This window comes from Macaca mulatta, chromosome 8 (genome assembly GCF_049350105.2).
Source record: "Macaca mulatta isolate MMU2019108-1 chromosome 8, T2T-MMU8v2.0, whole genome shotgun sequence".
Classification (NCBI taxonomy): domain Eukaryota; kingdom Metazoa; phylum Chordata; class Mammalia; order Primates; family Cercopithecidae; genus Macaca; species Macaca mulatta.
The window spans coordinates 34,431,748-34,448,480 of record NC_133413.1 but is presented as its reverse complement, the minus strand read 5'-3'; the positions used below and the strand labels follow the sequence as shown (position 1 = coordinate 34,448,480).

Here is a 16,733-nt window from a genome sequence, read left to right as displayed (position 1 = left end):
CCAGCAGGCGGAGGTTTCAGTGAGCAGAGATCGCACCACTGCACTCCAGCCTGGCAACAGAGCTAGATTCTGTCGCAAAAAAAAAAAAAAAAAAAAAAAAAAAAAAAAAAGAGAGAGAGGGGGGAAAAGTTTTCAGTGACCTAAGGATCAAAGAGCAAAAATAGGGCCATCCAATTTTAATTCACCTACATTCACCACTTACTTGCTATTTGACTTCAAGGGTCACTTAGCCTATCCCTATCTATATTTTGCTTTCCTTACCATTGAAATAATGAGAATAGTCCAAAATTTCTTTAAAAATTTAAAGGAAAGACTGATTAAATTTCTGATAATTACAAATACAAATTCCTGCAACATTTCACAAAGCCAGGCATTCTCTCTCTCTCGCCCTTTCCTTCTGACATTTCTTAAAAAGCTATTTAAAGCTTGGTATTCACTCAAGAGGTAGTGCTAGAATACCTCAGCAAAGAACACATCAAGAGTCCATCGTTGATGGATAAATTCAACCTAAATACCAGCCTGAAATCAGAGATAGTTAGGGACTTGAATCAAAATGAGCACAGCTCTACGCTCAAACCCACAGTGACCCAATTAATTGGTTTTTGAGAGTTTGCTGACCTTTGGTAGACTGAGAGATAAAATGAAAAGTGCCATTCCGGCACTTTTGATGATTAGCTGAACTATGTATACACAGCACCTTTATTAGAGAAAAGAATTCAGTATTCACAGCTTGTATGGGAGATGCATTATAACAAGAGTGGGACAGAGAAAAGTGGAAGATGCCCACAGATGAACTACCAGAGTTGTTATTTCGTTTAGGTTTAAATGGTGATGTCTACAAGTCTGATAAAACCTCAATTCAGTGTTATCTCACAACTGACAAAGACCTGGTGAGTTTTCTATACAATATTAAATGGAATGGGCTAAGCATGCTCTTTTTCTTTCCAAACTGTAAAATGAAAAACACCCAAACCCTAATCAACATACAATTACTCTGGTAAAAGAAACTAGCAATTTTTCTAAATCTCTTTAATCATGGATTTTTTTTTAAAGGATCCATATCAAGTACTCTGACTTTTCACATCAAAGTTAGAATATTTTACAGATTTCAAAATGTTTCCCATGCATTCTAATTTCAAAACTGTAACTCATTTCTCCACATTTTTCTACTTTCTTTCAAAAGGCAGAATTTCCTGGGTTAAAAAGAGGGCACTGTTAAGAGTAATTATAATGGCTCCTAGGTACTAATGAGTCTTTTAAAAAATGATACTGCAATTATATTCAGTCTTCCAGCTTATTATTTTCTTCAGATTGCCCATCCTGCTTAGTTTTGTCTGCCCAATGAAACACAATTTTCAACAACACCTATTTTTAATTTTCCTTTAAAATTCTGTTACTAATACCTATTTTCTGATTTTTCTAAGGTCATTTGCTTATCAGTTGTCAATGATTGTGTTGTTGTTTTCCTGTCTAGCTCACTTTTCCCTGCTTTTGCTACAGAACTCTCCTCTCTGTAATGATCCTACACCACGTGGTTCCCATGGGGCTGAGCCCATCTGCCCTCACTAACCCCAACACACACAGCAGTGGATACGTGCCCCAGCCCCTACTCAGCTAGAGTCATTAATCTCCCTGGATGCAGTATTTTAGGGTCAGACATGATGCAATCAGGGCCAATCAGATTCTTCCCTAAAATGTGCTGTTTGGAGAAGGAGTAGAATTTGTCTTTTTTTTTAGAACTACCTATTTGTTCTTTGACTTTGGACAAGTCACACATTTCTGAATGTCAAGTCCCTCATCCATGGGATAAAATCTAAGCCACTGAGTTGTATAAATAAATGACTCAAAATAAGAAAATATGCCTTATAAAATGTAAAGTATGATACAAGTATCAATTTTTTATATATATATATATATCTCATACACATACTTACACACACACACACGTATTTTATAGTCCAAAAGAATAATTCTGTAAAGCGTTAATTTCAACCAAATACAAAAGGTCAAAGCTTAATCAAAACTGTTTAGATTCTCTTCTCCATTGGTGGAATGCAATGACAGACAGTGAATGACTTTAGAAAGGGCAAAGGCAGAAGTGAAGAAACAAATTATACTTGCAAGCAGTATTGTTAAAAAAAAAAAAAGAAAAATAAGATATATTCATGTACAGAATAAATGAACTGATCGTGAAGGCAGTAACTTGCTTGCACATATGAATGGCTATAATATACGAGCTCCAACTCTTGCACCAAGTCACTCTAGTATCCCCAAAATCTGTAATTAACTCTCCACTCAACCAAACAGATGAGGTAATACCAGTAGGGCAATTTTCTTTTCCAATTATTATTTTATTGCTATATGATGTATGACAATTTGTCTGTCATTCTCCACAGTGGGCAGAGCCACCTACCCATGAAAAATGCCATGTTTATAGAAATCTGAAAACACAATTTGCATTCAATTAAAAGTAGCTCTCCAACAGTGGCAGGAGAGGTTCACATGTTATGACCAATAAAGATCTGAAATTGAAATGGCATTTTTTTTCCAGCTGAGAATCATTTAGCTAAGCTCCCAGAAGTTTTTTCTACCATAAAAGCAGGTAAGTCAGTTACAACTGAGGGTGGAATGTAAGAGCCATGGGTCTAAATTTCAGCAACGGACCACCCAGATCTGGTCCAATCTAATCAATACATATTAGTGTGCCATTCCCAAGTGAAACTGTTCTATCTCATTATGACAGAAATGTCTCTGCAAAGACATTCTTTTCCTTCAGCTAGTTTTTTTAGGTGCCAAATTAAAAACTGAATTGTTCATTTCATTCAGAGATTTCAAAGAAGACTTCCTGGATAAGTTCCTTTAAAATGAAGCCTTAGCCGAGAATATATAATATTTTGAAAAGACATAGTGATTTCCTGGCAAAGAACTGTCAGCACCATCACTTACACTAAAATCATAAACTTGATTCCTTCTCCAACAATAAGGGCATTTTCCAACATTGTTGAAGTAAGATGCAGAGACTCTCTGACTATTATTTTCTTTTTTAGAGCCATGTCACTTTTCCACACACTAGGCTCTCTTCCACACATGAAGGGGCCACCTTAAAGCAAAGTTGTGCTAAATGATTTACATGCATTTTCTCACATTAGACTTTCCAATATATGTTTAAAATAAATAGGGTTCCTCAGACCTAGAAACTGAATATCAGGCCAGGTATGGTGGCTTATGCCTGCAATTCCAACACTTTGGTAGGCTGAGATGGGTGAATCACTTGAGCCCAGGAGTTCGATAGCAGTGTGGGCAACATGGCGAAACCCTGTCTCTAAAAAAATTACTCAGGTGTGGTGGGACACGCATGTAGTCCCAGCCACTAGGGAGGCTGAGGTAGGAAGATGGCTTGAGCCCACGAGGTCAAGGTTGCAGTGAGCCATGATTGCACTGCTGCACTCCAGCCTGGGTGACAGAGAGAAACCCTGTCAAAAGAAGAAAAAAGAAACGAAAAGGAAAGAGGAGAGGAGAGGAGAGGAGAGGAGAGGAGAGGAGAGGAGAGGAGAGGAGAAGAGAGACAAAACTGAGTCTCAGGGAAGTTACACAATTTGTTTAAAATTATACCATAATTAACAGCACCAGAATTTATTTGTTTTATTATTTTTGAGACAGGGCCTCTCTTGCCCAGGCTGGAGTGCAGTGGTGAGATCATGGCTTACTGAAACCTCAATCTCTTGGGCTCAAATGGTCAATTTGCTCAAGCAATCCTCCCACTATGGCCTCCTAAAGTGCTGGGATTACAAGCATGAGCCACGGCGGTTGTCCTCAGCATTAGTATTTAGACTTAAGAGCATGAGTCCACTCAGCATTTGTGCTCTTCCCATTTCATTCACCTTCCATGCTTTGATGTGTAACATGAAGATCATATGGGTACAACTGGCCCCAGACAAGTCATTTACTTTAATCCACCACATATACTCCCAATAACCTTTGTGCCAAATGCTACTTTTCAATCCTCTCACAGAATCCCATTTCTTTCAATAGTAAGGACTTTTTCTCTGAGGCAGCAAAACCTTATGTGACATAGCAGGCTACTGTATTATCTGGGGTTAAATGCTGCTGTGTGACTTTGGACAACATATATCAGTTTCATCATCTGTACAGTGTAATAAGTTTTTACAATAACCATGAGCCATCATCCATGTAAAACATCTAGCACAGCACTTGGCACACAGTAGGCCTTCAATAAATGTTTGCTATTATTCATATTTGACACAGATATAACCACCTCAACTATTTTCCAGGGATTTATCTTGATTTTCTTTCCTATTACTATTTGTTAGATGTTTCATTTTGTTTTCCTCATTTATGTATTAAATTGGAATGGATGGTGCTTAATTCAGCAAAGTGGTTGGTATAACAATTTTTTATGGTATTCAACAGAATTGTCTGCAAAATGGGGTCACTAGCAGCTGGCACCTCCAGAAGAAGTCATTAAGGCTTGTTCTAAACAATCAATTTACTTCTGCTGATTCTATAAAAGGAGCAACAAGATAGTCCTATTGACTGTTTTGTAAGGTTCAAGTTCTTCTAAAACTTGTCACTTATCTGTAATAGAAAACTCATTTAGGCAATTACTTACAAGTTTTTAGTCACAGATGCCTCATTTACAAAAAACAAAAGAAAATAAAGAAAATAATAATGTTTATCTTTATTAGGAGACTAGTATAAAGAACTTAAAAATTATAATTAACAACTCTAAACTAGTGAATGAACAATGGAAGTTTCCAATTTCAAAAAATTGACTAGTAAACACTGTTTTACAAAGGAAAGGACTAAGAACTTTGATATTTCACCAATATTTACAAGTGGTAGGAAAAAATAAATAGAAAGGGGGCAAAACTGATAATGTGTTTGGAAATGAAAAATCCCTTAAAAACCTCCAGTCAAGAATGATTTATTTATTGTTACAGTGACCTATAAAATATATTTCTGATTGGTATTTAAAGACATGAGAAAAATGCTTATAATACATTAAGTAGGTAGATGGGTAGGTGAGTGACTTATTTTCTTCTTTTTTTTTCTTTTTCTTTCTTTCTTGTTTTTGTTTGTTTGTTTTTATTTTTTTTAATTTTTATTTATTTATTTATTTTTAATTTATTTATTATTATTATACTTTAAGTTGTAGGGTACATGTGCATAACGTGCAGGTTTGTTACATATGTATACTCGTGCCATGTTGGTGTGCTGCACCCATCAACTCGTCATTTACATCAGGTATAACTCCCAATGCAATCCCTCCCCCCTCCCCCCTCCCCATGATAGGCCCCTGTGTGTGATACTGAACAATGTTTGTTTTTATTTTAAGAGAGACAAGGTCTTACTCTGTTGCCCAGGCTGGAGTGCAGAGGTTCAACCATAACTTAGGACAGCATCAAACTCCTGGGCTCAAGTGATCCTCCCACCTCAGCCTCCCAAGTAGCTGAGATTTCAGGGCTGTCACTAGGCCTGGCTAATTTCTTTATTTTTTGTAGAGATGAGGTCTCAATGTGTTGCCCAGACTGGTCTTGAACTCCTGGCGTCAAGCTATCCTCCCACTCTGGCCTCTTAAAGTGCTGGGATTACAGGCATGAGCCACCATGCCTGCTCTTTTTTATTTTTTTTCTAATCCAACATGAATTACAGAGGAGAAAAGGGAACTTTGGGGGCTGTGAAGTCAGATCCATCTCTTCTGCCTATATCTGTTTGCTCTAAAAGCCTCCCCTGTTTTACACTGACCTCCAAATCGTAGAGAACTGTTTAATACATAAAATGTTTGCTGAATCCATACTACTTCAGAGAGGCTTTTCAACATTTACTTTAGAAAACACCAACGTCATTAGTTCAAAGAATGTAGCCTGTACAGGCACAATCACATCAGAAAAGCGAGTTCGCCTTTCAAATACAGGAATTTACTACCATCTCCTTGCTGGCTAAAATAAAGTGAAAAGAAATCTATTCTTTGAGGCTGATTATTTTTGACCAGGCAAACTTTTCTGAGGCCTTTGACTTTTTAAAATCTATTTTGCATTTCTGAGTCTGGCTTATTGTTATTGCTGACTCTTCAAGGTTCACCTTCAGCCTTTACTAAATGGAGATATTTGTACCTCACAGCTGTTCCCTGCAATGCAAGTTCTGCGTGTGGCTGCCTTGAAATGGACTGTGTGCTTCATGCTATTTTCGTTATTGTAACTAAGACTGGACCTGGTTCCTGCCATGATTGGTTTATATTTTCAAATTGAAGAGTATATTTTCATGAGATTAAAAAATGTAACAAATCTGCCAATGTACCCATTGAATCTAAAATTTTAAAAAACACACTAGGATTAGTAAAAAATGCATATTGTACTTATAAGGAAACAAGTAAAACAATAGTTAATATGAAGAAGTATAATGAAAAAGCCAAAGGAGAAAATAAAATGGAACACCAAAAGTTAAAAAACAAAAACAGAAGCAGCCTTTGTTTCACCTATGGCTTTTCTCTTTCTCTAATACCTTATATTCAATTGGTTAGGGAATCCTGCTGGCTTGACTTTCAAACTATTACAGACTGACTATTTTTTGCTACCTCTACTGCTACCAGCCTGGGTCAGGCCACTATGCTGTCAGCAAAAGGCACCTAACTGGCATCCTGGATTCTACCTTTTCTCCCAGTGAGTCATTCTTCATACAGGAGCCAGGGTGATTCCACTAAATACCAACGTCCTGACAATGGCCTACCAGGCACTACATGCTCTGGCCCCTGGGTTTGTGGCCCTCATCTCCTATATTTCATCCCTTTGTTTCTTCTACTCCAACCCCACCGGGCTCCTTATGGTTCCCCTACAGGGCACATGAGCCATGCTCTTGCCTAAGGGCCTTTACACAGGCTGTTCTTTGTCTAAATACAGTTTCTCCGATGTTTCTTTGTTTTTTGTTTGTTTGTTCATTTGATTTTCTTGAAACAGAGTCTCACTCTGTCACCCAGACTGGCGTGCAGTGGCACAATCATAGCTCACTGCAGACTCAACCTCCTGAGTTCAAGTGATCCTCCCACCTCGGCCTCCCAAGAAGGTGGGACTACAGGTGCATGCCACCAAGTTCAGCTGATTTTTCAATGTTCTATAGAGCAGAGGTCTGACTAATGTTACCCAGACTGGCCTCAAACTCTTGGGCTCAAGGAATCTGTCCGCCTTGGCCTCCCAAAATGCTAGGATTACAGACATGAGCCACCATGCCCAGCCAGTTTCTCTAGATGTTTACAAAGTTAACCCTTCACTTCTTTCTACTTTTTGTTCAAATATCAACAATTTAATGAGACTTACCTTGATCAACCCAATAAAAATCACAAGTCTCAACTCTCCTTATCCCCTCCCCTTCTCCACGGTTTCTCATTTTTGGACTACATAGCACCTTCTAATATATCATGTAATTAGTTTATTATATTCATTGTTTATATTCTTCTAATAAAATTAAGTTCCACAAAAAAAATGGATTCATGAATCAATTCAATCATATTTACTGAGAACTTACCATGACCTGGGGTGACTGATGTGTGAAAACGGCACATTGAAATATTTTAATATCATGGTACACAAAGCTTCCCTTCTTAGTGTTAAACCATTGCCAAATATCAAAAACTAATTCTGCTGAGAGTTAGGGAACAGAGTCAGATTTCATAATTATTTCTCTCTCAATGATAACGCAATGAATAGAAACGTAAACTGAGAGATTCATTTCAGTTCCCCAAAGCTCAGGAAAACCAAAAGAAGTATTTTTTACATTCCCAAACTGCTCAGATATGCTTAAGGATAGTATCTATGGTCCCACTGAAGATAGCATGAAGGGTTCCAATTATGAGAGTTTCAATAACTTTATTCAATGAATTGCACAGGAGAGAAACTGTTTCCAGACAAAATGCCAAAAAAGAAAAACCTAGTATTTGCTTCTGTAGAATAAACACTTTAAAAAAAGCTCAATATGATTCCTTAATGCTAGCTATATAAAATCCATATAATTACACTAATCTTTTTATAAGCAGAATTATAAAACAAATAGCACAAATTCACCAGCAGAAATGATCATTTTGGAGGATATGATGAGAGCCCTTGGAACACGTAGGAAACTAATTTAGCCCTTTCTAGCATTTCATTTCCTGTTTGATCTCACTAGGCTATTGCCATCTATTCAGCTAAATGAAGCTTTATGTAGTTAAAATACAGACAAAAAACCATACTTCACACAATAAAATATAATTTTATACCATATAGTTACAGTTCTAGTACCACCAACCTGGAGGGAAAGGCTGTAACATCAAACAGGATTTATTTAAACAGATTGACAAAACAACTTAAATTGCCAAAAGGACACACTTTCTTTTCATGAGTTTTCCTACCCTGCTGAGAGCAAAAGGAAACTGTTTCTTCAACACACTCCCCAGATTGAAATAGAATAACTAGGAACATCTATTTATTGAAGAGCTTATCAAACTGAAAAATGCTTTAAATAAGGAGCTAAAATAATGAAGAGAAAGACTGAAGTTATAAGTTTAATTTTCAAGGTTTGATAAACTCCCCTGTGGAGTATCGGAATTTAATACAATGATATTCTCAAATTGTAAGTATCAAAAATTCTTTATGATAGTCCTTGCTAATATCTTTAAGTTCCCCTGACATAGCACAAAATCCCAGTCAATCTAACAGTTATAGAAGTCCACAAGCACAAAGCCCATTTCACATTAAACGGATGAAAACTAATCTGAGATCTTACCTAGGGACTTGCTTTCAAACATTTTCATAATTAGTTACTTGCTATCAAATTTGAATTAAGGGCATCTATATATAGTTTTCTTACTCCATCACAGCTGACTTTATATGAGAACGAAGAAGTTTTGGAACAGAGGCTCCAAACAGCTGGGTATCATGCCTCAGGCAGTTGCTGAAGGCATCCAGACAAGCTGAAAAGACACACAATGTGCTCTATTGCTTGCCAGGAATTAAGCCTCAGAACTCTGCAATTATTTTTCAATATTCAAAGTCACCAGATTACCCTAAAACGAATACATTTGTGGTATATTTTAATATTCTTATGTATACTGGGAGGACAAGATGTCTAGCTGTCCTTGAGCATATTAGGAGGCCATTTCTACTCCAAATAGCAAATACCAACTGTTGCCAAACTCAATACTCTGACCCTTAATAGGGGCAGAGGATAGATGTGAACGTGACCTTCCAAAGAAGATAGTGTCTTGGGTTAAAAACCAGTGAACAGAATATTTAAGTATACTTACATGAAGAAGTATTTGCTCCTTCTGTTGATACTGATATTCTAATGGGAGACTCTATAAAACATAAAAGTGGAATGAGGTTTTATTGAGTCATGCTGCTTGGACTCTTAAATTAGAAATTTGCCAGGCTTGGGTATCACCTAGTAAAAGAATCCTAGAACACAGTGCAACAGAGAAGCTGAAGCATTTATAAGTCAGAAGATATATGCAATACTCAAAGATCACAAAGGAATATTTCCATAGTCTAGACCCGAAGACTTTTAAAAGGGATGAAAATGGAGTCAATCCATCTGTAAGAATATCCCACACACCAAGCATTATCTGAACTCCCAAGACAGACTACTCTGAAGAGATCCACACCACAGGGTGAGATAGAAAATACTTTCTTTTAGGTGTGGTCTTGATTTTTAGAAAACATGAAACCAAAGGGAACAGCCCCCGGATTCCAAGAGAGTGAAAGCCAACTTTCATGCATGCCAAATAAATAAACAATCAAGATTGAGAGTATTTCCAGGCAACCTGGATCTGCATAAACATCCTGACCAGAAAGTGCTGAAGTCCATGCAAAGTCTGCTAGAGCAATAGAGTTATTACATTAGAATCAAATAAACCATGCTAATTAAATAAATCATACAATAGTTGGGGATATCTAGTAGCAAGATTTTCTTAGGTAGCAAAGATAAAAGAAGAAAAAACAGTAGTTAAGTACAGAGAGAATGAAAAATATGACTCATGCAGAAAAAAGCATGGAACGGATGGGTTTTCATTAGTAAGAAATAAAGAAGTCTTAGTATCAAAGAAGGATTGAAAGTCAACAGCCAGAAAGTTAACAAGATTTAAGTCACTTATTAAGAAATAATAGTTATAGTCAATTTCCCAAGACAAGTTCCATATAAATGTAAAAGCTCTTTTTTCCTAATGGCATGTACTGGAGTCACATATAATGAAATCCCTATATTACAGAAATGTGTAGATGAAAGGTGAAGAAATTCAGAATATTTGATTTCTTTTTTTTCTCTCTCTTTCCCTCTTTTTTCCTTCCTTCCTTCTCTCAGAAGAGTAACAACCTCTTAGACTCCAGGATGATACCATTCCACAATACACATACACTTATATCTTAGTAATGACACATGAATATGCCCTAACTATAGCTAAAATAGTCTAGGATACAGAGATGTTTAGCTTTCATGGTTTTAAACAATGGTTTTGAAGGGAAGAGGAAACCAATGAAGGTAAGATGGAAAAAGGCATGTTGATTATAGGTCATTCTACAGTTTCAACAAGGTACCAGCCATAATGAAAAACTCAATGAAGCTAAAATATTAAATGTGGAGTAACAAAAAGAATACTGAACTTGAAGTACCTTCTCTTCTACTTCCTGAGATATATGACTTAACATTTCTAATGCTTCAGTTTTCTCATCTGTAAAATGAGGAAAAATGATGTCTTGTTTCACAAGTTTATTGTGATTATCAAATGAAATGTAAGAATTTTTGTAAAAGAAAAGGCACCAGGCAAAACCAAATTACCATTGTACCTCTGGGATGAATTTCCAATCTCGGGTCTTCAAAAATTTTCTTCCAAATAAAGATTAATTTTTAAATGTTCTAAGGTTCTATTAATTATAGAATTACAAAGAATAAGAAAACGTTTAAAAAATGAAATACATAGAGGATTGATTAAATGCATAGCTTGTGAAGAAATCAATGAATTATGGTTATATATGCATTGCTAGAGTTGGGTTCTAAGTTGCTAATTATCTGCCCAGACTATGAATGCTATCGGCAAATATTATAGGCAAGTAAGAAACCAACAAAAACAAAAGACAACAGCATTTTAAAATGTCAGGCTGTAAGTCTTTTTTTTTTTTTTAAGTTTAGCGATCCACAACTGATCATTACAAACCCAAAGGTCACAGATCAGATGTTGATAAATTATCCAGGAATACACTCTGAGGGGTGAAAGAGTAGAAGGCAGCTAAGAGAAGCACCTGGAAAGACATAAAAACTGAGCTTGTAACTCAGATATCTCCTTTATTTGCTTAATGTCATTAAGTTGCATCTAGATGTAGATTTCTTTCACTCATGTATGTTTCTCAGGCCTAAGTTTGAAGATGCAGCAAGAACCATCCTCCCTTAAGTAAAATCCAAAAAGACAGAACAAGGTTGAGAAAAACACTGAAGCAGAAAACAAGAGCGGCTGAGAGGTTTGGATGCAGAAGGGGTTCTGATTAGTAGAAGGAGCAGCCAGCAGTTATGGTTGTCATTCTGGTTAGTAAAATGTGCCAGGCTTATTTTCCTTACCTGAAGACATATATGCTCCTTCAGTTGAGGCTGGCATACCAGTGATGATCTCTGAAAAAAAAAGGTGATAGGGCATTATGCTATATAAGCAGGAGGCCGGGAGCAGGTACCACAGCCTGCCTTCAAACTAAAAGTAAGTATAAAGGAAGGAAGTATTGCAAGGGAGTGAGAAAAGTCCAGGCTTTAACCATACAGAGAGTGAGAAATGCAGAAAGACAATCCAAATTGATAGTTCTCCTTTCTTAGGCAAAGAGCATAAAATCAGCTGCACTAGAATAATTAGTAAGCATTCACTGCCCCCACTTGGGTCAGTGAGGAAGCATTTATGTCAAAGAGGCAGTAGGCTTCTCAGGAAGAAAAGTCAAAATAGGGGAACTAAGAAAGTCAAAGCTATCAGATCACCCAGCTATAGTAAGAATTTTTAAGTTATGATCTTTAACAAGTACATTTTTGTTCAAAAGTAAAAGTAAGCCAAGTTTCTAATTAGGATTGGTGAAAAACATCAAATTCTGGCACTGAACTCTATTTAAAATTGCCAGTGAGAATGAAGACAGGTGCCTTATCATATGATAGATATCAGCTACCAGGCAGTAAGTATGCAGTTCCCACCCCAAAGAAATGAAGGATGAATCCAACCTGTATACTTCTGGATACATCATTATCATTAAGATTGTGATAGTCTTATTCAAACTTTGACCTTGTTTTCTTGCTGCCTTTATGATGGAATACAGGGTAGTTACATTGTCTAATTCCATATTCAGTTCTTGTGAAAAGGGCTTCAGTTTGGCAGAATCTAACACTTTTAGCAAGGCACAGTTTTATGAGGCCTGGAAAGATGTAGAGATGCAATGGTGAATATCATTCAAGTTTCATTGTGTCATAAGTCTTGCCAAACGACTTAATGGTAGTTCACATTTTCTAACTGGGACAAAAGACAAGTTGAATCTACTGTGATACTATCTACTATACAAAAAAATATGATATCTAACTGAGAATCCTAAGCAGGTCATATACAATTTTATGTTTAAATTAATATTCTGTTAATCATGGAGTAGAAAATTTATTCCTAATATAATCATCTTTAAATACAGATATGGCCATTTAGGGTTTCCAAGATTGGACTAGTCTAGTAGGTAAGTGGAATCAATTTAAGTGGCAATATTTCTTCAAACTCTGAAGTTTCTCTAGGGACAAAAGATTTTGTGGAATTGAAAGGAAAACAGTCATGTGAGACTCAGTAGCAATGTTTAAGAATAAGTGATTAGCAATATACCTTTAGTAAGACCAAATGTGTCTTTCTGCTGCAAATTAAGGGTGGATGATCCTCTCTAATCACAGATTAAGAGGGCAAACTATTCAAGGAGTAAGATTGGTTTCAATACATCAAAGTTGCCTACACTGGCTCTTATATCCACTAAAAATGGGGCTAAGTGAAAGGAATTAGTATGTGAGGGTACATCATTTTCTCAGGATTTTCTCAAGCATCAGACGAGAAACAAGATATTCCGAATTGGTAATATGAAGATATCTGTTTCGGAAGCAGCTCCAACAAGCTTTCTCGATTTGGGCTGCAGAAAATGAAATTGTTCTTCTTTGAGAAAATGTAATCTTAGAGAAACTATATTAGAGATTCAAAGTGTGTGTCCTTCTCTAGAAATATCTAGAAGGGCCATGTTTCCAAACAAAGGACCCACACTAAGAGAGATGCTTCCTTCTCTTGTCCTTCAGGATTCATCAATGACATTACAACCAGATGAAGTTGTAAACTCAAGGTGCACAACTAGAGCACCCCCAATCCCAACTCGGATATCAAGACTCTTTTCAAATTTATTTTTGACAAATTGAGTAGCTGTCCACTGTGACCTTCCAAAAAAAAAAAAAAAATCAGAACTTTTCTATCTCCGGCAAAAAATACCTCAGATTAGAGGAAAGGTTGACCATAATGTTTCATTTTTAAATTGAATGTTACATAAAAATACCAGAACAGGAGGTTACTACTGTAACCTCCACACAGAGACGCAGCTACACAGAGACAACTTAAAATAACCCCTCTTCCTAAAATTAGGTATTTATCTTGGAGATCTTAAAATATCTTTAATGATTATAGTTTCAAATACAAATCTTCTGAATTAATCCTGGAGGAAATACAAGCTCAAAAGTTAACCTATACTTCTGCACCAAAGGAGTCTTCATTTTAAACATAATCTTGCTAGTAAGAAAGTTAATCTTTTTAATTAAAACCACTCAGCAAGCATTTTTATGTGTGCTATGGGTAGAATTTATAGATTTGGAAAACAGCCTTTTGTTAAAAGTAAATTGAAAGTAATTTTATATTACACTTACAGACTTTTAAAAAAGCATTAAATCCTGCAATCTTCATGATGTTTATTTAAGCAACATATTTTCCTATAGTAATTTGGTATATTAAATTTGTTAATTTATAAAGGACAGTCCCTTCATTAGTGCAAATTAATTAGGTTTTAGAATTATCAGAAACTGAACACAGCTAAGCAACTTATGCTGAACAGGCAAGTAAACATAAGGAACATTAGTATATTTGTAATGTTTGAATTCTTTCTTAATAAACTGGGTCTGGTCTCAGGAAAAAGTTGCATGGTCTCAAAGATATCTTCTAGAAAGAAATTTTTCTAATTATTATGAATGTAACATGTTTGCAATTTCACCATGATCATAATACACTAAATGTAATTATGTAGCAAAATACACATATACACATTGTATACAGTATATACAAACATACCTAAAATGTGTCTGTGTGTATTTCAACATTCACTTATGTGACTTTGTTTTTCTAAACTTATAGGTCACTGCTGTACATACAAAAATTTTGATCAAGTGATTTCTTTAAAAGATTTAAAAGCGGACACACTTGTGTATTAGCAGTTATAAAGATGACTTGAGGAACATCTTTGAGTACCCGAATTCTTCCTGTTCATAATGAATGCTTACTCTAAGGCAACGGAGAAATTTTGAAATTAATAAATGGTATAGTGACGGGATGAATACCATATGTTGAAAAGACAAGTCTACCCTATTGTTTTCATGTTGTTCTCACGTATTTGCCTTCCTGGGCATCCTATATAACACAACATACATGTAGACTGTTAAACAAATTATAAAACATATTTTACATGCTTTTCAATGTAACTGCAGGTTGTTTACCAATATCGTGAAATTTCTAACATCATTATCAATTTGGGAGAGGGGGTAAGGCTAAGCCTATTACCAATATGAGTCCATTTTTAAAAGCCGCAATTGATAATTTAATTAAATTTTATAAAAATAATATTTTTCTGCTCATCTCAAATGAAACAGCTATTTTATTGCTACAAGCCCAATTGCTCCTGTGGGAACTTGAATCTCACTCAAATAATTTTTCTTCTGATTAAAAAAGAAAACTTAGGAGAAGATATGATTGATTAGTTATATATTCTCCTATATTAATCTTTTAAAAGAAAGCATTACTTAATTAATTTGGAAACCAGTAAAGTCTATTATTCTCTTCCCTACTCTAAAGCCCAGGAGTTTTCACAAAGCTTGTTAGCTAAGAATTAATTGCTAAGTGAAAGTTTCCCTATATATAGACTGAGCCAAATAAACCACAAATACAAATGAACATATAGTGTGTAGGGTGTGTAAACATAGTGTATGTGGGCCTTTTCCTTTGTCATAGATGAATTCATAAAAGGAATTCACTCATAAGTTATCACATAGTTACTGCCTATGAAATTCTTTGTTATATGAAAACCCAACTGGTCTTTGTAAGCTTTGCATTGTCCCAGAAGTAATAAGCAGATTGCATAGGATGATATATGTCTACTATATGATAAATTACTTTCTCTAATTCTGAATAAAGTAGGGGTTGAAAGGCATTGGAAAAGACAGAAAACACCTACATTTCTAAAATGTAGGTTGGCAAAATGCTTGACTGTATTATTTTCTAAGTGCTTGAAAATAGTAAAAGCACGGCCATTGTTAACACTCAAACATACACTGTTTCAAGGGGAATTTCCTAATTTTTTAATCATTTCATTTCTATTTAGTCACTAATCCGGATAGATCTAAACAATGAGTTTCATTGCAGAAGACTTTTATGATCTAATTTTATTCTAATAATTATTATAGCTGTCTTAATGGGATTCAATATCGTGCCAAACAGCAAGGTCATCTGGGGAGAAAGCAAACAGCCTCCTACGAATGTCTCCCCCAACCTCCCCACCTCTCCTATAATCTTGTATCAAAATATATTCTAAACATCTTGGAACACATAAAAAGTAACTGTGTGAGAATTTAAGTAAATCACAAGGAATCCTTTGAATAGGAAAGAATTAGGATAATTAGATTGCAGCAACCTACCAGGATCGTTCATCAAGGAAACCTGTATAGAAATTCTCAAACTATAGCCATGAACTTCTTGGAAATATATAGAAAAGGTGAAAAAAAGAAATTAATAAAGTGACTGATAGTTCATAGAAAATATAAATTAAAATCTCAAGGGGAGTTCTACATAATGTAATAGTTTGACAGCATGTTCTTATTTTAACAACTTTTTTTTTTTTTCCTAGAATCCCCAATGAAACAATAAATTCCTGGCCAGGTGTGGTGGTTCACACCTGTAATCCAAGCGCTTTGGGAATCCAAAGTGGGCAGATCATTTGAGGTCAGGAGTTAGAGACCAGCATGGCCAAATGACAAAACCTTGTCTCTACAAAAAATACGAAAATTAGCTGGGGTGTGGTGGTGGGTATCTAGAATCCCAGCTACTCAAGAGGCTGAGGCAGGAGAACTGCTTGAACCCAGGAGGTGGAGGTTGTAGTGAGCCGAGATCCTGCCACTGCACTCCAGCCTGGATGACACAGCAAAACACCGTTTATTTAAAAAAAAAAAAAAAAGGGGGGGGGAAGAGAGGGAAGGGAAGGGAAGGGAAGGGAGGGGAAGGGAGGGGAGGGGAGGGGAGGGGAGGGGAGGGGGGAGGGGAGGGGGGAGGGGAGGGGAGGGGGGAGGGGAGGAGGGGAGGGGAGGGGGGAGGGGAGGGGGAGGGGAGGGGGGAGGGGAGGGGGGAGGGGAGGGGAGGGGAGGGAAGGGAAGGGAAGGGAAGGGAAGGGAAGGGAAGGGAA

The 16,733-nt window shown here is 36.3% G+C and overlaps 1 protein-coding gene across 7 annotated transcripts in view; it reads right to left on the bottom strand.

Annotated features, from left to right (window-relative positions):
- NRG1 (neuregulin 1) overlaps positions 1-16,733 on the bottom strand; it is a 218,667-nt gene that overhangs the window by 141,260 nt on the left and 60,674 nt on the right. For all 7 annotated transcript variants that reach the window (XM_015145141.3, XM_015145147.3, XM_015145143.3 and 4 more), the window contains exons 4-5: positions 11,596-11,646; positions 9,296-9,346 (exon numbers count right to left, since the gene is read on the bottom strand). In XM_015145141.3, the coding sequence (XP_015000627.3) occupies positions 9,296-9,346; positions 11,596-11,646 (102 nt within the window). The remainder of the gene's footprint in view (positions 1-9,295; positions 9,347-11,595; positions 11,647-16,733) is intronic.